The sequence below is a fragment of the Rhinatrema bivittatum genome, chromosome 7 (assembly GCF_901001135.1).
Source record: "Rhinatrema bivittatum chromosome 7, aRhiBiv1.1, whole genome shotgun sequence".
Taxonomy (NCBI): Eukaryota; Metazoa; Chordata; class Amphibia; order Gymnophiona; family Rhinatrematidae; genus Rhinatrema; species Rhinatrema bivittatum.
The window spans coordinates 100,508,167-100,533,168 of NC_042621.1; the positions used below are offsets into that span (position 1 = coordinate 100,508,167).

A 25,002-nucleotide genomic window follows, 5' to 3' on the forward strand; every position below is an offset into this window, starting at 1 on the left:
TCTGCAAAAATAAAATACCACTTCCTTAGGCAGGGTGTCCCTTTCCCCTCGCCTCTGTGATAAAATCAGATTTTTTTCCTCTGCATCAGCTGGAACATTTTTTAAGCACTCACAGCCCTATAATGTAAACTTCAGAAATATAGCTTTTGGCTAGCAACCCAGCTAGACAACTCCCCGGAAACCAACCAGACTGATGCTGGCTGGTGGATGGTGGCCAGGTGCACCCTAATTGTTTTGCTACCTGTTTATATTATTACAAAGCTTGGTGATAAGACATGGAGGGGGCAAGGGGAAAGATTGGATGTTGGATTAAGCAAGAAAGCCTTTACTCATCTAAACAGGATGCAAGAGAATCAAACAGGAAAACAACCCAAGACAACAAAAATAGATTTCATAAAGAGCAATATCCTGCAAGAGGCCAAACTTTTACAGTTAATTGCTCTGAATATAAATCATTGGCAGCTTGGCCTTTTATAGTTCTGTAGCCTAGATGGACCAACTGGCCTTTATCTGCAGTCATCATATATGTTACTTTGTTACTAAGTAACTGAAAAGGAATTTAATGCAGAGTACAAGAGCTGACTGATTTACCAAAGCTGCCAACCAGCATGCATCTGCATTAAATAAATAAAACAAATAAATAAATGTACACTACCTCAACACGATCTGTTTTCTCAAATATCGGTGTATGAATAATTACCCTGCTTGTGTTGCATGGTAAAATGTCTACAGTCACATGTCTATTTACTGATGCAATAAATGCATTACAGCTGTGATGTCATAATCCAGGTGATGTCACAATGCCTTTAATGTGCATCCTTGACACATCAGGTGAGTGGTTGGTCCTATAAAACCCTCAACACTTCTAGATGGTCTTGAGGCAGCACATGCTGCTGTTTGCGGATTATCAGGTTGTGGGAAGAAAGGAATGTAAGTATGAAGGATAAAATATTTAAGTTGATTTTTACTAGTTTTGTCAAAATATACTTAAGCTTAGATTTAGACAATTACAAATGTAAGAGGCGCTTGGTCGTATACTGAGATTTATGGCATTACCAGGGTATAAAATTTTCCAGCTGCCAGTTCACCTGTGGCAAGCAGAAATTCAGAGATGGCTAGTCACCTATTGTGCTGGTGCTGCATCCACACTGCAGAGCAAGTGGGCAACACTAGAGAGAAATAATTCTTGCCTCCAATCCACGGCATGCTCTTCCTGCAGCGTTCAGGAGTTACGCACAAAACACCATAAGACTGAAGAGAAGTAAGAGTGCGTGACAACAAAGAGGGCGATTGTAAAACTGTGCACGCAGGACTAAAAGTTTTCATGTAGAAAATTTGCAGACTTCACCCAGAATTTTCAAAGCAGACCTGTGAGCATAAGCGTGCTTTGAAAATGAGGGCAGACTTGTGTGCTGACACTTATACTTGCTCTAGAGCTGGTGTAAAAGTGTGCATGCGCATGAAAATTGAAAGTACACACGTACACGATTTTCTCGTCACAGCTCCCCCAGAATGCCTATTTTTTTGCTACACAAAAATACTATATATGCATGAATTACACATTTGATTTATATTCCACTTTCTGACACTTCAAAGTGGATTACATTCAGGTATTGAAGCTATTTCCCTATCCTCAAAGAGCTTCCATTCTAAGTTTGTACCTGAGGCAACGGAGGTTAAAGTGACTTGCCCAAGGTCACAAGGAGCAGCAGTGGGATTTGAATCCTAGTTCCCCAGGTTCATAGCCCACTGCTCTAACCACTATGCTATTCCTCCACTCCATATACTTTAATGAGCACAACCCTCTGGCCAACTTTAAAAATCCCATTTACATGTGTTAAACCAGGTTTCTTACACACACACTTTTGAAAATCAGGCCTATTATGTGGAATCTATAGGAAAGTCCATTCCATACTGCTCACTCCCAGAAGTAAGGAGGCACCCAAATCTGACTAAATTATTCATGGACCTCTCCTCCAGAAATGTGTCCAAACCTTTGTTAAACCTGTCTATACTACTAGTCTTGACCACATTCTCTGGCAACAAATTCCATAGCTTAATTGAGGGTTGTCTGAAAAAAAAAAACACTTTATAAAATGTATATAAATCTGCTATTGGTTAATTTTATGGAATGTCCTCTAGTCCCGATATTCCTTAATGGAGTCAATTGTTTACACCACTCATGATTTTGTAAACCTCTATCATATACCCTCTACCATATCTTCTCCAAGCTGAAGATGCCTAGTTTTAAGTTTTCTTCATAAGGAAGCTATTCCATCCTCTTTATCACTTTGATCATCCTTCTCGATACTTTCTAGTTCTGCTATAATTTTTCTGAGATGCGGTGAACAGATCCAGTGGGAGCACTAAGAGATCATCTTGCTGGTGGCTGAAGAGAATCGGTAAGTATTGCTTTGGGAAATTTTAGAACTTAAAAAGTTTTGGAGAGAGGTAAACTATTGGGGTATATTTTTTTAAGTGTGTGTTTGTTAAAAAAAAAAAAAAAAAAAAAAAAAGGCAAGCCAAAAGGTAGGTAAAGGCTTAGAGTTTGTGTGTGTGTGTCTTTCCTTCCCACGCACCCCTAGCTCATCCTTTTAGAGGCAGGAGACACTTTCACATTAAATCGATCAGGCTTTTATCTAAAACACAGGACTGCCCCTGCCCTTATCAAGAATTTAATTATCCTGTTGCAGGTCACTACCAGATTAATAGTGAATATACCAATAAATTTAAATGACTCATTTACATATATATGTACTCTCAGAATATAGTGAACCTTTTCCTACCATGTGCTATACTTATTCTTCCCCATATGCATCACAGGTAGAAGTGCTATGCATGTAACTGCTGTGTGGAGTGCGAGACTGTTCCATACGCAGTTCCAATTCAGGTCTATCCTCTCTGCCCCGTACACTCTCCCTTGTCCATGCCTGCCCCTTACCCCATGTGCTGTACCTTTGTTTCCTGTATTCTGGATGAGACCACTGGAGGTGCCACTTTTGGTTCCTTTCCCACATCACTGAGGAAACTGGCCCAGAGCTCGTCATCTTTCTTCTTCTTCTCCTCTTCTGTGACCGCAACATTTTTTTTCCGCATCAAATCCCCCGTCTCCTCCGTCCTGCCATCTGCTGTCAGAGTCTCTGTCTCAGCCTGCCCCTCTTCTGGCTCTAAAAGAAGATCTCCTTTCTTCCGCTTCCTAGAAATAGAAAAGATTATTGCAGGACATAAAAGAAAAAAAAAAGTCCCCATTCTTCTCACGCCCCTCAAGATCAGGCTCTCCTCTCACACACGCCACCAGACAGATGCTTTTCCATTCCCAGAACAGTGTCACACTGACCAAGAGATGGCATCAACTACAATCAGCTCACATAACCAATGTCATGGCTCTCTATTTTATCTATGAAAAGTTGTGTCCTCTGCACCTCAGAATGAAGACCACAATAAGCTGGACCTCTAGTTGATCAAGGAGGAATACTCAGTGAAAACAAGGAAACAGCAGAAATAAAGGAATTCTTTGCCTCGGTCTTTCTGAGGTGGATATTAGGCACATTCCCATACCAGAAAACATTCTTTGATGGGGGATAATTCTAAACAACTAACATAAATCACCGTGGAACTGAAAGATGTAATACGTCAAATGGACAAATTATTTATATTCCACTTTTCAGGCACTTCAAAATGGATTACATTCGGTCACTATAGGTATTTCCTAATCCCCAGAGGGCTTACAATTATCAAGCCAGATTTTCAAAAGGATTCACGCGCTTAATACTGTGTTTTACATGTGGAAATGCACTTCATGCGTGCAAGTGGGCTGTTGAAAATTGTTACAATATATGCCATTGAATTGTCAATAAGTGCCCTTAACGTGGGTAAAACCTAACGCGGGTAAACAGCTTTTGAAAATTTACGATAGTATGTTACATTTACATGCATAATCAATTTGAAAATTCACTTTTAAGTTTGTACCTGAGGCGATGGAAGGTGAAGTGATGGTATTCACCACTTAAGTTCTGAAAGAACTCAAAATGGAATTGCAAATCTGTCACTAGTAACCTGTAATCTATCATTTACAATAGCCACAGCACCTGAACACCGACAGATAGATGGCCAAGGTGATGCCAATTTTTTTTTTTCTTTAAAGGCTCCAGGAGTGATCCAAACAATTATAGACCAGCGAGCCTGATGGTGTAAAGCAAAATGATAGAAGTTATTCTTAAAAACAAAAATTACTCCTAGAATGAAGGGCATGTGGCATAGACTGTATGTTCTTTATATCCTGACGTTGAGCCTTGTCATGCTGCCTGTTTTGTACTTTTTTGAACGTTTAATAAAATTATAAGTAAAAAAAAAAAATTACTGGTCATATGGGTAGACATGGGGGAAGAGTCAACATGGTTTTAGAAAAAGGAAGGCTTGCCTTATCAATGTATTACATTTTTTTTGAAGGTGTAAATAAATATGTGGATAAAGGTGAGCTGGGTAATATAGTATATTTGTCAAACACCTTCTGAAATTCCAAAGTCGTCCATGAGACACCCTTAGGAAATTAAAAAGTCATGGGATAGGAGGCAGCGTCCTATTGATTAGCAACTGGATAAAAGACAGGAAACGAGTAGAACTAGTCAGTTTTTCAAACAGAGAAAAGCTATTAGTGGATTGCAATGGGGAACTGTACTGGGAATTCTGCTGTTTAACATTCATTAATTATCTGGAAAAGAGAACAATAAGTGAGATGATCAGCTTTGCAGATGACCCCAAAATATTCAAATTTGTTAGAAAAGGTGCAGATTGTGAGGAACTGCAGAAGGACCTGTAAGATCAGGAGACTGGGCATCAAAATGGTAAATGAAATTGAATGTGGACAATTCCAACTACAGGTACAAAAACTTGAGTTTCATATTAGGAGTCACCACACAGGAAAAGGACCTCTAAGTGCTTGTGAACAATATGTTGAAATCCTCAGCTCAATGTACAACAGCAGCCAAAAACGCAAATAAACTGTTAGGAATTATTTAGAAAGGAACGGAGAATAAAACGGAGAATATCATTATGTCTCTGTATGAATCCATGGTGCAACCACACCTTGAGCACTGTATGCAATTCTGGTCATACCATCTCAAAAAAGACATAGCAGAATTAGAAAAAGTACATATAGAAGGGCAACAATAGTGACCACAGGGATGGAACAAGTCTCTTATGTAGAAAAGCTAAACAGGTTATCCTCTTCAGTTTGGAGAAGGAATATGGCAGAAGTTTATAAAATGAGTGGGGTAGAACCAGCAAACAGGGGATTTGTTGCTAGCGGATGTGATGAAAGCAGTTAGCTGGGTTTAAAAAGGGTTCAGACAAGTCCCTGGAGGAAAAGTCCATAAATCTTTTCTTTTCCGGATAATAGCTCATGGTCCAGGGATAATAATTTGTTTATTTTTCTTACCTTCTGGATAGTGAGATTTGGATTTACTGGGTTTTTTTTTTATCTGCTAGATACTTGTGACCCAAACTGATCACTGTGAGAGACAGGATACTGAGCTCGATGGACCTTGGTCTTATCCAATATGGGAAATCTAATGTTCTTAAGCCCACTAATAAGTTAGCTCTTGCTATTTTCAGAGTGTTACTATGCACATAGTTGGTACAAGGATCACAGAACTGTGATCAGTTCTGGGAAATCAAGCATGAGTTGCAATACCCTTGTGTCACCACCACAAGTCATTTTCTTAGACATCACCATGGGTAGGGTGTAGGAAAAATGTCAGTTTTAAAAATATTTCCCTAAGTTGACTAGTAGAGTAGTCTACCTAGCTAATGTTTTATGGATTTTTCTTCCAGGAACTTTTCCAAATTTCTCTACGATAGGCACCTTGCTCATGACCTCTGGCAACAAATTCCACAGCTTGATTGTGCATTGAGTGAAAACAAAAAATACTTTCTATGATTTCTGTTTTGTTTTAAATTAGCCGACTTAGTTCCATGGAGTGTCCCCTTGTTTTAGTATCTGAACGGATAAATTCCATAGTTTAACTGTCTCCTAATCCTAATACTGTTTATCTGTTCCAACCCACTCAACATTTTATAAATCTCTATCATATCTCATCTCAGCTGCTTATCCTGTTTAGCCTTTCTTCATAGGGGAGCCATTCCATCATGGCAGGTCAGCATTCTTGTTCCTCTCCTGTTCCCAGCATTTTTGGCAGTGGTAAGCATGGCAAAAAAAAAAAAAAAAAAGGAGTCAAATGACCTTTCTACTCCAAGTTTTAAAAATCAAAGATCAGTTCAGGAGTACAGAGGAAGTGGTATGTGCTAGTCATTCAGCATAGTTCCAACAAGAACATGGAGCTAGGAAATACAAGCTATAATTTAAGGGCATAGAAGACAAAATCTGAATAAAATCCCAGATCTGCAAGCCCTAATGGTGGAGGCGGACTTGGACATTGTTGCTGTCAAGGAGATGTGGTTCACAGAATTTCATGATTGGGATATGGCAATACCGGGCTATAACTTGTTAAGGAAGGACAGAGAGGACAGGAAAGGGGGAGAAGTGGCTCTTTATTTCAGAAACAATATCCAAGCATCTGCGCTGCAAGGAAGATGGGGCAAAGAAGAAGCACTATGGGCCGACCTAAAAAAAAGATGATGGGGCATCCATTTTTATTGGAGTGGTTTACAGGCCTCCAAATCAAAAGGAAGAGCTTGACAGAGATCTAGTTGAAGACATCCAAAAGATGGGAAAGAAGGGAGAAGCGGTGATTGTTGGAGACTTTAATCTGCTGGATGTAGACTGGAGAATCCCATCTGCAGAATCTAACAATAGTAGAGAGATAGTAGATGCCCTGCAAGGGGCTCTGTTCAAACAAATGGTAATGGAGCCTCCGAGAGAGGGAGCTATACTCGATTTAGTGCTCACTGATGGAGATAATGTCTCTAATGTCCAGGTGGGTACCCACCTCAGCACCAGTGATCAAACGGTATGGTTTCATATCACAAATAGGATATGGAGAAGAAGCACGAAGACCCAAGTTTTGCAGTTCAAAAACAGACTTTGATGAAATGGGGAAGTACCTGGAGGAAGAACTAGAAGGCTGGGAGAACAAGAGAGATGTGGAACAACAACGGACCAAACTAAACGGAGAAATTACAAGGCAATTAATCTATATGTTAGAAAAGTAAAGAAAAGCAAAAGAAAACTGAAACCTATCTGGTTCTCAAAGGAGGTAGCTGACAAAATACAAGCTAACAGAACAGCGGTCAAGAAATATAAAGGATCCCAAAGGGAGGAGCACAAAGAAGAATATCTGGTGGAACTGAGGGAGACGAAGAAAGCGAGGTGACAAAACATTTTTCAGATACTTCAGCGAAAGGAGAAAAGTTCAAAAGTGGTATAGTGAAATTGAAGGGTGAAAAGGATCAATGTGTGGAAAGAAACGAAGAAATGGCAGAAATATTAAACAGATACTTCAGTTTGGTTTTCACTAAAGAGGACCCTGGAGAAGGATCGTCGCTAGTTAACAAGAAAACTGGAGGGGAGTGGAGTAGATGTAACTCCATTTACAGTAGAGAATGTATGGGGAAGAGCTGGGGAAACTCAGGTTCATCCCAGGATACTAAGGGAGCTCAGAGATGTACTGGCGAGTCCGCTGTGTGACCTGTTCAATAGATCCCTAGAAACGGGAGTGGTGCCGAGTGATTGGAGAAGAGCGGTGGTGGTCCCGCTTCACAAGAGTGGGAGCAGAGAGGAGGCTGGAAACTACAGGCCAGTTAGCCTCACCTCTGTGGTGGGAAATGTAATGGAGTCACTGCTGAAAGAAAGAACAGTGAACTATCTACAGTCGGAAGAATTCCTGGACTAGAGGCAGCATGGATTCATCAGGGGAAAAGTCCTGTCAGAAAAATCAGATTGACTTTTTTGACTGGGTGACTAGGGAATTAGATCGAGGAAGAGCACTCTGTCATCTACTTGGATTTCAGCAAAGCTTTTGATACGGTACCGCACAGGAGGCTTGTGAATAAATTGAGAAGCTTAGGAGTGAGTTCCAAGGTGGTGGCCTGGATTGCAAACTGGTTGACGGACAGAAGACATTGTGTGATGGTAAATGGAACTTACTCTGAAGAGACAGCGGTGTTAAGCGGAGTGCCACAAGGATAGGTGTTGGGACCAGTCCTGTTCAATATCTTTGTGAGCGACATTGCAGACGGGATAGAAGGCAAGGTTTGTCTTTTTGCAGATGACACTAAGATCTGCAACAGAAGACACGCCGGAAGGAGTGGAGAGAATGAAACGTGATTTAAGGAAGCTGGAAGAGTGGTCGAAGATATGGCAGCTGAGATTCATGCCAAGAAGTGCAGAGTCATGCACATGGGGTGTGGAAATCCGAAAGAACAGTATTCGATGGGGGGGTAAAGGGCTGATGTGCACAGAGCAGGAGACCTTGGGGTGATAGTATCTAATGATCTGAAGTCGGTGAAACAATGTGACAAGGCGATAACCAAAGCCAGAAGAATTTTAAGAACATAAGAAATTGCCATGCTGGATCAGACCAAGGGTCCATCAAGCCCAGCATCCTCTTTCCAACAGAGGCCAAAACCAGGCCACAAGAACCTGGCAATTACCCAAACACTAAGAAGAACCCATGCTACTGATGCAATTAATAGCAGTGGCTATTCCCTAAGTATAATTGATTAATAGCCATTAATGGACTTCTCCTCCAAGAACTTATCCAAACCTTTTTTGAACCCAGCTACACTAACTGCACTAACCACATCCTCTGGCAACAAATTCAAGAGCTTTATTGTGCACTGAGTGAAAAAGATTTTTCTCCAATTAGTCTTAAATGTGCTACTTGCTAACTTCATGGAATGCCCCCTAGTCCTTCTATTATTCGAAAGTGTAAATAACAGATTCACATTTACCCATTATAGTCCTCTCATATCTCCCCCCCTCAGCTGTTTCTTCTCCAAGCTGAACAGCCCTAACCTCTTCAGCCTTTCCTCATAGGGGAGCTGTTCCATCCCCTTTATCATTTTGGTTGACCTTCTCTGTACCTTCTCCAACGCAACTATATCTTTTTTGAGATGTGGTGACCAGAATTGTACACAGTATTCAAGGTGCGGTCTCTCCATGGAGCAATATAGAGGCATTATGATATTTTCCGTGTTATTAACCATTCCCTTCCTAATAATTCCAAACATTCTGTTTGCTTTTGACTGCTGCAGCACACTGAGCCGACGATTTAAAGTATTATCCACTATGATGCCTAGATCTTTTTCCTGGGTGGTAGTTCCTAATATGGAACCTAACATCGTGTAACTACAGCAAGGGTTATTTTTCCCCTATGTGCAACACCTTGCACTTGTCCATATTAAATTTCATCTGCCATTTGGATGCCAAATCTTCCAGTCTTGCAAGGTCCTCCTGTAATGTATCACAATCCGCTTGTGATTTAACTACTCTGAATAATTTTGTATCATCCGCAAATTTGATAACCTCACTCGCCATATTCCTCTCCTGATCATATATAGATAGATAGATAGATAGATAGATAGACAGATAGATAGATAGATATAGAAAAGCACTGGTCCAAGTACAGATCCCTGAGGCACTCCACTGTTTACCTTTTTCCACTGAGAAAATTGACCAATTTTCTGTCTTTTAACCAGTTTGTAATCCACGAAAGGACATCGTCTCCTATCCCATGACTTTTTAGTTTTCTTAGAAGCCTCCATGAGGGACTTTGTCAAACACCTTCTGAAAATCCAAATACACTACATCTACCGGTTCACCTTTATCCACATGTTTATTAACCCCTTCAAAAATATGAAGCAGATTTGTGAGGCAAGACTTCCCTTGGGTAAATCCGTGTTGACTGTGTTCCATTAAACCATGTCTTTCTATATGCTCTACGATTTTGATCTTGAGAATAGTTTCCACTATTTTTCCCGGCACTGAAGTCAGGCTCACTGGTCTATAGTTACCCGGGTTGCCCCTGGAGCCTTTTTTAAATATTGGAGTTACATTGGCCACCCTCCAGTCTTCAGGTACAATGGATGATTTTAATGATAGGTTACAAATTTTAACTAACAGATCAGAAATTTCATTTTTTAGTTCCTTCAGTACCCTAGAATGCATACCAACCGGTCCAGGTGATTTGCTACTCTTTAGTTTGTCAATCTGGCCTACTACATCTTCCAGGTTCACAGTGATTTCGTTCAGTTTGTCTGACTCATCACCCCTGAAAACCATCTCTGGAACTGGTATCTCCCCGGAAGGAAAGAATTAATTTAGTTTTTCTGCAATGGCCTTATCGTCTCTAAGAGCCCCTTTAACCCCTCAGTCATCTAATGGTCCAGCCGTCTCCCTCTTGCTTTGGATATATTTTTTAAAGTTTTTATTATGAGTTTTTGCCTCTATGGCCAACTTCATTTCAAATTCTCTCTTCGCCTGTCTTATCAATGTTTTATACTTAACTTGACAATGCTTATGTTTTATCCTATTTTCGTCAGATGGATCCTTCTTCCAATTTTTGAAGGATTTTTTTTGGCTAAATAGCCTCTTTCACCTCACCTTTTAACCATGACAATAGTCATTTTGCCTTCTTTCCACCTTTCTTAATGAATGGAATACATATGGACTGCACCTCTAGGATTGTATTTTTAAACAATGTCCATGCCTGTTGAACACTTAACCTTTGCAGCTGCACCTTTCAGTTTATTTCTATTTTCCTCATTTTATCAAAGTTTCCCTTTTGAAAGCTTAATGTTAGAGCTGCAGATTTACTTACTGTCCCCCTTCCAGTTATTAGTTATGATCACTGTTGCCAAGTGGCCCCATCACCGTTACCTCTCTCACCAAATCCTGCGTTCCACTAAGAATTAAATCTAAAATAGCTCCCTCTCTTGTTGGTTCCTGAACCAATTGCTCCATGAAGCAGTCATTTATTACATCCAGGAACTTTATGTCTCTAGCAAGTCCTGGTGTTACATTTACCCAGTCAATATTGGGGTAATTGAAATCTTCCATTATTATTGCACTGCCAAATTGGTTAGATTCCCTGATTTCTCTTAGCATATCATTTTGTCCAGGTGGACGGTACTATACTCCTATCACTATACTCTTACCCAACACACATGGGATTTCTACCCATATAGATTCTACTGAGCATTTAGTCTCTTGTATGATCTTTATCCTGTTGGATTCTATACCCTCCCGGATATAAAGTGTCACACCCCCACCAAGTTGATCCTCCCTATCATTGCGATATAATTTGTACCTGATATAGCACTGTCCCAATGGTTATCCTCCTTCCACCAAGTCTCTGTGATGCCAATTATGTCAATCTCATCATTTGCTGCTGTACACTCTAACTCTCTCCCATCTTACTTCTTAGACTTCTGGCATTGGCATACAGACATTTCAAAGTGTGTTTTTTGTTTGTATTAATAACCTGCTTTTCAGTTGTTAGGGATAATTCGGAAATCATTAGCTTCGGTAATTTTTTACATACAGGCACATGGACTATTGGAGAAATTACTTACCTGATAATTTTGTTTTCCTTAGTGTAGACGGACTCAGGACCAATGGGTATAGTGTACTCCTGTTAGCAGTTGGAAGCGGATCAGATTTCAATCTCACGTCAGCCCCTAGTATATTTACCCCTGCAGGAAGTGCAGCTCTTCAGTATTCTCCTCGAAAAGCATTGTGGATATATGTGTGACTGACTGATTAACTTAAAAATATGATTAACTTAAATAACTTCATAACTTGTTAGAATGTTTAAACTTGATTTAACTTGAACAGGTTGATTGACTATTGCTGGAGACCGCCCTTGTACTCAACCGGAAGGAGTCGACACTCGGCAGGGTGGATGCCCTGGGTAGATGAAACATGGCTTACCTTTGATTCCTTGTCAAAAATCCATGTAAAACGGCAGACAAGGGTGGGATGCTGAGTCCATCTGTCTACACTAAGACAAACAAAATTATCAGGTAAGTAATTTCTCCATTTCCTAGCGTGTAGCAGATGGACTCAGGATCAATGGGATGTATAAAAGCTACTCCCGAACCGGGTGGGAGGCTGCCCGTGGTCCACTTAGAATTGCCCTTGCAAATGCTGTGTCCTCCTGAGCCTGCACATCAAGACGGTAGAATCTGGAGAAGGTATGGATGGAGGACCACGTTGCCGCTTTTGCAGATCTCGGCAGGTGACAGCATTCTAGTTTCTGCCCAGGATACCGCCTGGGCTCTGGCAGAATGGGCCTTGACCTGTAGAGGTGGTGGTTTTCCCGCTTCTACGTAGGCCGCCTTGATGACTTCTTTGATCCAGTGGGCAATGGTTGCCCGCGAGGCTGCTTCTCCTTGCCTCTTTCCGCTGTGAAGGACAAAAAGGTGGTCCGTCTTTTGTACTGTTTCCGACATTTCCAGGTATCTGGATAGGAGTCTGCCAATTGTTGAGGTGGCGTAGACTACGGGCTTCTTCCAAATTCTTCAAGCCATCCATCATCGGTAGTGAGATGGTTTGGTTAAGGTGGAAGTGTGAGACCACTTTGGGGAGGAAGGAGGGCACCGTGCGTAGTTGGATGGACCCTGGGGTGAGTCTGAAGAACGGCTCATGGCAGAACAGTGCTTGTAGTTCCGAGATGCGGCGGGCTAAACACACAGCCAGTAAGAACACAGTCTTTAAGATTAACAGACGGAGGGACAGGCCTTGGAGGGGTCTGAAGGCGGATCCCGCTAGGAACTCCAATACGAGGTTGAGGTTCTATAGAGGTACTGCCACGTTAGTGGTGGGCGGATGTGTTTGACTCCTTTCAGAAAGCGTGATACATCTGGGTGCGAGGCTATGCTGTCGACCTTGCTCCCGGAGCTGTAGCATGACAATGCTGCCACTTGTACCTTGATGGAGTTGAGGGACAGACCTTTCTGTAGTCCGTTCTGTAAGAATTCCAGGATTACGGGAACATTAGGGGAGCATGGCTTGACGTTGTGGTCTTCGCACCAGGCCTCAAAAACTCTCCAGATCCTTATGTACGTTAGAGATGTGGAGAACTTGCGTGCTCGGAGGAGAGTATCTATTACCGCCCCCGAGTATCTACTCTTTTTCAGGCGGGCCCTCTCAATGGTCAGACCGTAAGAGAGAATTGAACTGGGTCCTCGTGAAGGATCGGGCCTTGTTGTAGCAGTTCTCTGTGTGGGGGCAGGGGTAGTGGATTCCCTGCCAGTAGTCTTCTCATGTCTGCGTACTAGGGACTTCTTGGCCAATCTGGAGCCACCAGAAGAACTAGTCCCCTGTGTCGCTGTATCTTGTGTATGACTGTGCCCAGCAAGGGCCACGGCGGGAAGGTGTATAGCAGGGTCCCTGGTGGCCAGGTCTGTACCAGGGCATCTATCCCCTGGGACTGCGGATCTCACCTGCGGCTGAAGTATCTGGGTACTTGAGCATTGGATCTGCTTGCTAGGAGGTCCATGTCTGGGGTTACCCACCGACTCACTATCATCTGGAAGGCGGTGGACGACAGCTTCCATTCTCCTGGGTTTAGACTTTCCCTGCTGAGGAAGTCTGCCGTGATGTTGTCTTTCCCGGCGATATGGACGGCGGAGATCTCCTGGAGATTTGCTTCCACCCACGCCATCAGGAGGTCTATTTCTAGGGACACCTGTTGGCTTCTGGTTCCGCCTTGTCGGTTGATGTAGGCCACAGTCGTGGCGTTGTCAGACATCTCCCTGACCGCTTTGTCTCGGAGTCTGTGGGTGAACTGCAGGCAGGCTAGTCTGACTGCCCGCGCTTCTAGGCGGTTGATGTTCCATCCCGCCTCTTCTGCTCTCCACCGTCCTTGGGCGGTTAACTCTTCGCAGCGTGCTCCCCATCCATGTAGACTGGCATCTGTGGTGAGCAGGGTCCAGGCTGAGGAGGATAGTCTTGATCCCCGGCTCATGTGGCTGGTCTGCAGCCACCACCGTAGTTGGGTCTGGTTTCTGCCCGGGAGTGGTAGACGTACGGTGTAGTTCTGGGACTGTGGGCTCCATCGCGATAGGAGTGAGCGTTGTAGGGGCCTCATGTGGGCTCGCGCCCATGGCACCACTTCCAGTGTGGATGCCATCAGCCCGAGAACTTGCAGGTAGTCCCATGCTGTGGGACGAGGAGCGCTCAGCAAGGTCTGCAGCCGGTTCCACAGTTTTGATCTCCTTGAGGGGGTCAGGCTGACCTTGTTTTCCTTGGTGTCGAATCGGATTCCTAGGTATTCCAGTGATTGTGAGGGCTGTAGGGAGCTTTTGTTTGTGTTGACCACCCATCCTAGGCTTTCCAGTAGTGTTATGACTCTGCTGGTTGCTTGGTGGCTTTCCTCCGGTGACTTTGCCCTGATCAGCCAATCGTCTAGGTAAGGGTGAACGAGGATCCCTTCTCTCCTCAGTGTTGCCGCCACCACTACTATCACCTTGGTGAACGTCCGGGGTGCTGTGGCTAACCCGAAGGGTAGTGCCCGGAATTGATAGTGAATATCCAGGACCTTGAAGCGTAGGTAACGCTGGTGTTCCTGATGAATTGGGATGTGTAAGTAGGCCTCCGAAAGATCCAAGGATGTGAGGAACTCCCCTGGTTGTATTGCATGTATGACAGATCGTAGGGTTTCCATGCGGAAGTGGGGGATCCTTAGGTGGCGGTTGACCGACTTGAGGTCCAGGATAGGCCTGAATGTACCCTCTTTCTTGGGTACGACAAAGTAGATGGAGTAATGTTATGGCCTCGAGGGCCAGAAGTCTGGATAAAGTAGCTTCCACTGCCGCCCTCTTGAGGAGGTCGTGGCAGGGGGATTCTATGAATCTGTCCAGAGGGGTTCGAAGGAAATCCAGGTTGTACCCCTCTCGGATGATGGCTAGGACCCACTTGTCCGACGTTATCTCGACCCATCTGCGGTAGAATAAGGCTAGTCTGCCCCCTATGGCTTCTTCCCTTGGATGGGTCGGCTGATTCTCATTGTGGGGTGCGGCTGGGGCCTGTCCCTGAGCTGGTTCCCCTCTTGTTGTGCTTGTTCCGAAAGGACTGGTTCCTGCCCATATGGCGGGGGGCTTGATAGTTGCTTTTGTAAGGGTTGAAACGCTGTGAGCTTCTGCCCCTGGAGGACCTGTGGAAGGGACGCTGGTTTCTCTTCGTCTTGTCTTCCGGCAGGCGTGGTAATGGGGAGTCGCCCCATTTGTTGGCCAGTTTCTCTAGTTCGCTGCCGAACAAGAGGGATCCTTTGAAGGGCATCCTCGTGAGGCGCGTCTTGGAAGAGGCATCAGCCGACCAACTTCGAAGCCAGAATTGTCTCCTGGCCGCCACTGCGGACAACCCTCCTCTGGCTGCTGTGCGCACTAGGTCGGAGGCAGCGTCAGTGAGGAATGATACTGCTGGTTCCATGTCTTCTCCCGGGGTGTTGTTCCTGGCTTGGGATAAGCAGGCACGTGTCACCACGGTGCAGCAGGCCGCAATCTGCAGGGACATGGCTGCAACTTCAAATGACTGTTTTAGGATGGCTTCCAGGCACCGGTCATGTGCATCCTTGAGCGCCGCTCCTCCCTCCACTGGGCTGGTAGTGTGCTTGGCGACCGCGCAAACTATGGCGTCCACTCTAGGGCATGCCAGAAGCTCCTTGGTCGCTGGGTCCAGGGAGTACATGGCTGACAAGGCTCATCCCCCTTTGAATGTGGACTCTGGAGCATTCCATTCCAGGTCAATTAGCTGTTGTGCCGCCTGTAGGAGAGGAAAATGGCGGGACATTTGGCGAAGGCCCTCCAGCAGGGGGTTCGTTCTAGGTTCCCCCGAGGTGCCTTGGCCCGGGATAGCGAGTTCCGTTAGACACTGGGATACGAGGTCCGGGAGCTCGTCCTTTGTGAAGAAGCGTCTCATGGTTCGGTGTGGCTCTGTCCCTGAGGGAGTTCCCCCTCTTCCAGGGGCTTGACTTCCTCTTTGGAGAAATCCATGTCCCCGTAGATGGGGCTTCTGGGTGGTGGGAGCCTGTGCCTAGGCTTAGAGGGTCCTGGGGCATGAGGGTCCTCCGGTGATTTTGGTTTTCTTCTTTGGATTTGGTTCAAACGCTGTGAGAGCGTGCAGATAGTCCCTAACTGCTATGGAGACGGAAAATACTGAAGAGCTGCACCTCCTGCAGGGGTATATGCACTAGGGGCTGATGTCAGATTGAAATCTGATCCATCTTCAACTGCTAACAGGAGTACACTATACCCATTGGTCCTGAGTCCATCTGCTACACGCTAGAAAAGTTTGCTTTTAATGGAACCTCTCTGTTGGGATGCCCTAACTCTCCTGTTTCATTAGTATCCTTCAAGGATACATTTCTCCGAACCATGCACTGCAGAGTGACTGCTTTCCCCCTTGTTCTAGTTTAAAAGCTGCTCTATCTCCTTTTTGAAAGTTAGTGCCAGCAGCTTTGTTCCACTCTGGTTAAGGTGGAGCCCATCCTTTCAGAAAAGTCTCCCCTTTCCCCAAAAGTTTCCCCAGTTCCTTACAAAGCTGAATCCCTCTTCCCTGCACCATCCACGCATTGAAACTCTGGAGTTCTGCCTGCCTCTGGGGACCTGCACGTGGAACAGGAAGCATTTCAAAGAATGCCACCCTGGAGGTTCTGGATTTCAGCTTCCTACCTAAAATCCTAAATTTGGTTTCCAGAACCTCTCTCCCACATTTTCCTATGTCGTTGGTGCCCACATGTACCACGACAGCTGGCTCCTCCCCAGCACTGTCTATAATCCTATCTAGGTGACGCGTGAGGTCTGCCACCTTCACACCAGGCAGGCAAGTTACCAAGCGGTCCTCACATCCACCAGCCACCCTGCTAACCACATTTCTAATAATCTAATCACCAACTATGATGGCCGGCCTAACCCTTCCCTCCTGGGCAGTAGCCCTGGGAGACTTGTCCTCAGTGTGAGAGGACAATACATCACCTGGAGAGCAGGTCCTTGCTACAGGATCACTTCCAGCTACACCAGGGGGACGTTCTTCTACTGGGAGACCTTTCTGATCCAAGGTCTATCTACAATAACAGGTAGTTTATACCCATAAAAACATAAAATCACAAAAATAACACAAATACACAAACCATAAAACCAATAATACTCCATATAAAAAAATCTAAAAACAAACAAATCTAGACACTTATACTGCTGTCATTTGCTTATCTTGGTCTGCTTTAAAAAAAAACAAACAAAAAACAAAAAAAACCCCCCCACCAACAGCCTATTATAAAATGGTAAATCAAAAATACCCCATATCAAATAAAAGCTACTGACATTATAAATAAGATTTCATCCCCAGTGATTTAAAAAAGCAATATCTATAGCCCAATTAAACCTGCCTAAAAGCTTTTTGGAATAAATGAGCTTTTAATAATTTTCTAAATCTTACAACAGAAGTTTCAGTTGTAATTTCTCCAGGCAATTCACTCTATAAGCAAGGCCCAGATACATAAAATAAATGCTCCCTAGATTCTGAAAATATCACTTGATGAACTGAAGGAACCATTAATAAAAATTAAGAAGATTTTAAATTTCAAATAGGTTGGTAAATCTTTAAAATTGAATTAAAATGTACTAGAGCCAAATCATGAATACTTTTAAAAACAAATAAAATGATCTTAAACCTGATTCTACATATAATGGGAAGCCAATGGGAACATGTGATTACGAAGACTCACACCCATAACGACCCGTGCTGCCGCATCTTGCAATGAGCTCTCAGAGTATATTGAAGTAAACTAATATATAACAAATTACAATAATCAATGGTTGAAATAACTACAAAACATAAAACTTCATCTTTGTTGCATTCAAAGTCAATTTGTTAGTAAATATCCATAGCCTAATTTCCTCAAAACAATTATGAAGGCCTTCATTTGCACTAGAAAATTTATAATCAACTAAGATACAGCTGGACTTCATACACATAGAAAAAGGAATGCTGCTCATCTAAAATCCATTCTTGCAGTTACTTGATCACTGTAACACAGACGTGGCGAATTCCATTCCTCAAGAGCTACAAACAAGTCTGCTGTGGATACTGCTTCGGCATAAGAGCCCATGGACATTTCTGCCACAATTATGATGCCAGCAGCCCTTCTTAGTCACAGAGGAAGAGTTAAGAGGGCTGTTGTAATCCACCTTGGGCTTATTATGGAAAGGCAGAATATAAAGCGTACAAAAAAATAAAAACAACAAACAACCATGCAATGGAAAGAAAGCAGAAGACCTGCAGAAAAAGCAAAATAAAAAAAGACAAAACAGAAGTAAACAAACATCTCAAGTCAAACTAACACTACATAATTCAGTCTGTCAGACTCTGAAGAGTCATGATGATACGGTATATACATCAGCATAAATGTTATAATAACAGAAGATTCCTCCATTACTATTATGCCTCTCTCTACTCCACAAAGCAACCCCTCATACTCTGTAGCTAATCAAGAGATGTTGGGTACTCACCTTACTAGAGCACTTTTACTGCTTCTCTTTTTGCCTCTGCCTTTAGGTACATCTTCTTCATCTTCATTAGGGTCGTCTTCTTTCACCAGCTCGTTCACATCGTCCTCACTGTAATCCTCCCCTGCACAGACAGAGCCAATTGGTAAGTGACTGGTACGAAAGGATGTCCCCTAGCAGGCAGACATTCACAGACTATAAAACAACCACTCTGTCACACACCATCCTTAAAGAGAAGGTTTCTTCATTTTCTCCTTTCAATGACTAAGTAGTACTGAAGATGAAAGTCACAGCACTACTGCTGGACATTAGTGCATATCCAATGTCCCATAGTTTATTATAAGTTACCATCTATGCTTACAGACACAAACATTTCTAAACTGCTTCAAAGATCCCTCAACTTAAGATGTTCTTTATTTAACAAAGGGGTTTCCGGAAGGAAGACCATAATACTTTTTCATCTGCTCAAATATGCCAACACTTTTTCCCCGTTTGACTGAGGTGCCTAATCCAGCTACATTCCACGTCACAATTAATGGGGGTCGCCATCTCCGATCTGTGGCAAGTCCAATAGTCGTAGAACTTTCACCAATTTGTTTTAGAATGCACCGTGTCCCTTACAGAGCGAAGTGGTCCATTAATTAACTACACAAACATTACCGATACCTTTTGAAATAGTAAACTTATGTGCTCTCCAGTATGCTAAATCGAAATAAGCATTACATGCTTTCCCTTGCCCATACCAAGAGCTCTTCCCTCTCCCATAGGCCCACTACCCAAAGAAACCCTCAAGGCCACAGCCACATCAGTAAAGCCTCAAGGGCGCCGAAGTCACTCAATGATGCGTAAGGGTGCCATCCCTCCCATTTAAACTGTAATTGCCCTCCCCCCATATAACAACCTAGACTGTGACATATTGTTGCATTAATAACAACCTTAATGTACGAAAAACTATCCTTAACATGAACAGCAAATTAGCAAGCCTTTTCACTTCCATTCTCTTCAACCAGGAAACATCAGGCCTTTGTAACAAGCTATGCATGTCACTAAAACTTCACTGCAAAGGAAAACAAAAGTCTCAACAGAGCCCTTATTAGTATAATTCTCCTGGTGAAGAAATGCAGTGATTTCACGCTTACATATTCCGAAGTGACATCGGACTACTCCTAGACATTCCAGCATTTTCATTATGACAAGGTAATGTAAGAGTTCTATGCCTGCTTAGTATAAAGCAGAGTCTTCCAAACTGTGTGTCACCTGCACTGTGCAGATGTGTTGCGCAAGCCCGGTCAACTACGACGCAAGTTTGGGCTTTTTTTTTTCCTAGAGCTTCACGTTTTTGGGGTTTTTTTCAGTTCGTGGGTTGCTTATTATTGGGAGATTTTTGCTGTCAATCATGTTTTTTTTGGGCTTGGTGGGTGGGACTTGAGCTCAGCTGTCCCAGTCATTGGCTGCTGCTGCCGATGAGGCCTGGCCACGAGGAGTACTGACTGAACCCTGAAGGGAGTGAAGCATTTAACTGGTAACAATCAAAAAGAAGAGGTACATGAGTGTGAGGGCCAGACATGTGCTTTGGGGGGGGGGGGGGAGAGATGAGTGTGTGGGGGCCAGACATGTGCTTGGGGGGGGGAGAGATGTGTGTGGGGGCCAGACATATGCTTGGGGGGGAAAGAGATGAGAGTGTGGAGGACAGACAATTTGTTTTATTATTGTTACTCATAAATTATAAAAATAACAATCTTGGAATATTATATATTTTTAATATAAATGAAAGGTTGTGTCGTGAAACATTTTATTATGTATATATTTAAGGAAACATACATAAATTGTCGAAATACATTTCGTTTGTTTAACCTTTAACCTCTGGTTTGCTAGTAGACTGAATTACTGTGTCGTGAAATTATGTTTGTCTAAAATGTGTGTCACCAACATGAAAAGTTTGGAAAGCTCTGGTATAAAGCATCAAACAATTCCTCTTGACCATAAACATTAAATGTCTCCAGTTGGTAACTGACCTAAAAATGCCCAAGCCACTTCCAAAGTAAATAAGTGTGCTGAGCCAGCAAGCCAAATCTGCAACTAAACAGGGTATTACAAAGAGAATTTCATGTTGTGTTTCACAAGCTCCATGCTCATGGGTACAAACCTTTTGTCTGGCTGAGACCTTGATAGAGAAGTTTAGATGTGCATGCAATAGCCAAGTGTTTGTGTGTGAGCAGGTGGGTGGACGTGTGAGTGAGAGCAGTAGCGTATGTTACAGACAAATTATTTTCAAAGGATATAATAACCTTGTCTTGAACAGATCTGGATAACAAAAGTGTTTGGCTTTATTCCATTGGAAGACTTATGAGGAGAGGCTGAAGGACCCTGGAGGAGAGAAGGTGAAGGGGAGACAGGATACAGACCTTCAGATCCCTGAAAGGTTTTAATAATGCACTAACTTCAAACCTTTTCTGCTGAAAATCTAGGGGGTCACAAAATGAAACTCCAGGGGGGGATGACTCAGAAGCAACGTCAGGAAATATTTCTTCACAGAGAGAGAGTGGTGGATACCTGGAATGCCCTCCCGAAAGAGATGGTGAGAATGGAGACAGTAAGTGAATTCAAAAGGGAATGGGATAAACACTGCAAATACATAGAGACTAGATGTGTCATTCTACCTCCCACACTTACATTCCATGAGCTTCTTATTTCACAAGACATTTTCAAAGTACACCCATGTTAAAAAGCACACTGCCATATCAAAGCTTCAGGATTTGTATTTTAGAGCACTCATACATCAGAAGTACTGACAAGAAAGAGGCAATACCACCGCAAAACGTGTGTGAGAGGTGGAGGAGCGGCAGTATAAGAAGGCAATCAAAGAAGACAGATCAGCCAGATAAAATTATATTCAATATAAATAAAATGCAATACATAAATCACAAATACAAGAAATGCCAAAACATGGCCATGTTGGTTTTATCTGCCTGCATCAATTGTCCAATACAAAGTTTGAAAGCGGGCGGAATACAGAATAAAATTGGCAACAAGGCACCTAGAGAGGGAAAGTAGTAGATATGGATACGCAGATGAGACTACAATGTCCAAAAACAGTTAATGGGATAACCATTCAGGTATCTATATACATATTGCCTTTGTTAGGATAATAACATAAGAACAGGCACTTTCCCCCTGGTTGCAGTTTTCATCAAGTTGTATTTACATGCAGAAAATATTTTAAGTAAAACAATTTACCATGCTTGCACTCCCACCGAACGATATGCAGTCAAAACAATATAATGTCATCACACAGTACAGCATCTTAACTCCCTGAACAACTAATATACACTTTGGTAAAGGGTTCTGGCCTAGTCACATTATTATATGCTGCACTGAACACAAAAACCAACTGGAAAACATGGGCCAAACGGAAGACGACTGGACTGAGATCTGGAACTCTTGAGAAGTTATCCATTGTGGCTTTTGTAAAAGGAACTGTCCTTTAACGCACTGAACAGATTTCAAATGACATGACTAATTACAAAATATCTAGTGAATGTTAAAGAAATTATGGAGGCAAGAGATCCTTCATGCATAGATTGTAGTCGTGCCGCTGTAACCAGCATTTTAGATCTATGAAACTGTAAGGGTGCATTTGTGGAGTGATGAAGGAGTAACTGATTCTTTTGTTTGTTTGTTATATTAACAATGCAAATACTGAAAATGATTGTTTAATAACAAAAAGACTGAAAACTGATCGAAGTTTCTGCATTTGTTCAAATATAATACAATGGACTAGTGATAGGGTGAAGATTGATAACTGCTGAGAGAATCCGAACAGCAGGCAATATGCCGGCTTCAACAGAAGAAACTGCAGACAGTGACAAACAAAAATACTACAGATGGACATCTGCTGCTAAGTACTACAAAAGAGCCATGACTGTTTAGGGTCTATGTTCTATAGTCTGGATATTCATATAGGATGTTGCATATGAAGTCCTTTTATGAGACAGAATTTAAACATATATACAATTAGAAAGACAAGTGTCCTCAACTGTATCTCAAGGCATCTAAAAGCATTTTTTAAAAAGCACTTTTGAACTTTTTCAGAGACAAAGAGAAGCTTAAAGGAAGACGACAGCTCTGCATATTCAGTATGTCTCCCCACTTATATTCCTGAAGCTACTGATTTAGCCCATCAGAATGATTCAGAGTAAGTGTCAATGCAGAGATGAAAGACAGGAATTTAGAATTGCTCCACATTTCCTCTATTTTACCCTTAAAGATCCCTAGACAATATTATGAGAGAAGCTACTTATACTGTAGCTATTGTGTACACTGTAAATAATAATACAATAAGGCTTGTTTACTTCTTGTTTAATACATTATCTGATGTCTAAAACTACAAAAATGTTTCTAACATTTTCATAATTAGAATAAATCTAAATTTGTATATACACAGTTAGAAGTAGTTTCCTTTACTGTTATATTCCTGCTATACTTTGAGAAGGTTTTCTATGAATATAAAAGCAGAATATAAAAAATCTAAAGCCAGACTAATCTGGTGGCAGTAAAGAAATAAAGATAAATACAACAATGAGATTGCACTGATCAGGATTATAGGAACAGCAAAAGCTGCTGAAATGCTAAAAAGTATATTAAAGGTAAAAAACTATATTAAGGATCAGAAGTGAGTTTCTTTTCTGCTTTCTGAGCTAAATTGACAAAAAAAATCATATGACTTACAAGAACCCACTCTTATTAGCATAAAAGAGATAAAATTATGTCAACCAATTAGAAAAATATTATGCAAACAAACTCATTGGTGTAAGCTAGAGACAGTGACATATTTAATGAGTGTAATGGCTCAGAAGAGCTGAGCTGAAGGTTTACACTGCTTTGTTTGGTAAGCACTGATTTCCTCAGCAGGGATATCTTTTAATAAAAGACTAAAGATTTTTCTCTTACTGGCTGTTATATTCCGTTTGCTAAAGCCCACAACAAAATAAAGGTTTGTTGGCCAAATCTTCAATCTTTCTTTATCCCTGGAACTTCAAGTATTTCACTTACTTCATTGGCCTGAGTTTTCCTTATCCCAAAGGAAAGTCAAAAACTGTAGAACAGCTACTGATGGTGGCTAAAGTATGTATCCAGAAATGGATGGTTTCACCAATATTGGAGAAACTGTGATCATGAATAACTAACAACAACCCTTCATAACACAAATATATAAAAACATGGAAACATCTATTGGTATAGATGGATACTTGTGGCAGGGTTGTTTTCCTATCACTATCTGCAACATTTTTGTATTGGTAATTATAAATGCAGTCCTTCAGATAATCCTTCTGCAAAATAAGATACATAGTCAGGAGGACACCTGCCATAGGTATTTATTGCTATGGATGTAAACTCAGAGCATCTAAGTTTTAAAGGCTAGGTTTTGGCTTACAGTTGATTGCTCATATATAGGGTCATTCGCGTTTAGGGCCTTATTGCACGATAAATGAGTTTAACATGCGATAGATGTGCTATATTCATAACGGCTCACATTAGTATTTATTTATTTAATATATATTTCTATACCGGACTTCACAAATAGAATTTACATCAGGCCGGTTTACATGGAACTTAGGGGATTAACAATTGTAACCAAACAAGAAGGCCGAAACAAGCAAAGTTACATATAACAAGGGCATTGAACTTGGGGGCTATAGTAGCCAGGAAGTAGGCAGAGCGGAATTAACAACATATAAATAATATATGACGGGTTAAGAGATTAGTAAACATCCCATTCCTTGGTCTGAGTCCGACGTGACATTTTGACTTAGGGGAAGGCTTGGAGGAAAAGCCACGTCTTAAGTTTTCTTCGAAAGGTATGAAGGCAGGGTTCTAGTCTTAGGTCAATCGGTAGTCTGTTCCAGAGGACAGGGCCTGCTGTGGAGAAGGAACGTTCTTTGGTGGATTTTAGACGGGTGGCTTTAGTAGGTGGGACTTGAAGGGTTCCTTTATATGCTTCTCTGATGGGTCTTTCCGAAGAGCGGTGTTTGAAAGGGGTCTGAAGGTCTAGTGTGAGCTGCTTGTGGATGGATTTGTGGATTATAGTGAGTGCTTTATGTAGAATTCTGTATATGATATGTATGATGATATGAGCATGTGAAAGCTAAAAATTATGCAAACTTGGGTCTCCTACCGCATTTTGCAGTGAAATAACAGACAATGTGGGAACTAGCACCTTTATTTGCGGTAGGGAGAAAAAGATTTTACCATGCAACTGCAGCCGTTATCACAGATTGCAGCTATTATCGCATACAATAAAATGAGGCCTTCTCTCAGACACATGTACAAAGACCTCCTGGGCCAATAAAACACCTTTTCTTACCTGCCCTGTCTTCCTACAGCTACAGTGTTAGAGGGAAGTTTACTTGTAGTGAGATACTGGCTGCTTCAGGCTGCTAGGCGATGAGAAGAACAAGAACCAATAACAGGCAAGGGAAGTTCAAACCTCTCCAAGGGAAGTTCCTGCACCGGAGCCAGAACTGCTAGCCCTGCCAT

The 25,002-nt window shown here is 42.3% G+C and overlaps 1 protein-coding gene across 3 annotated transcripts in view; it reads right to left on the reverse strand.

The window, feature by feature from the left end:
* The window catches only part of CFDP1 (craniofacial development protein 1), a 210,633-nt gene that overhangs the window by 149,804 nt on the left and 35,827 nt on the right, over positions 1-25,002 (reverse strand). For all 3 annotated transcript variants that reach the window (XR_003857743.1, XM_029608805.1, XM_029608804.1), the window contains exons 2-3: positions 18,469-18,589; positions 2,956-3,196 (exon numbers count right to left, since the gene is read on the reverse strand). Coding sequence is in view for 2 of the 3 variants with exons in the window: in XM_029608805.1 (XP_029464665.1) it covers positions 2,956-3,196; positions 18,469-18,589 (362 nt within the window). In the remaining variant the exon portion in view is untranslated. The remainder of the gene's footprint in view (positions 1-2,955; positions 3,197-18,468; positions 18,590-25,002) is intronic.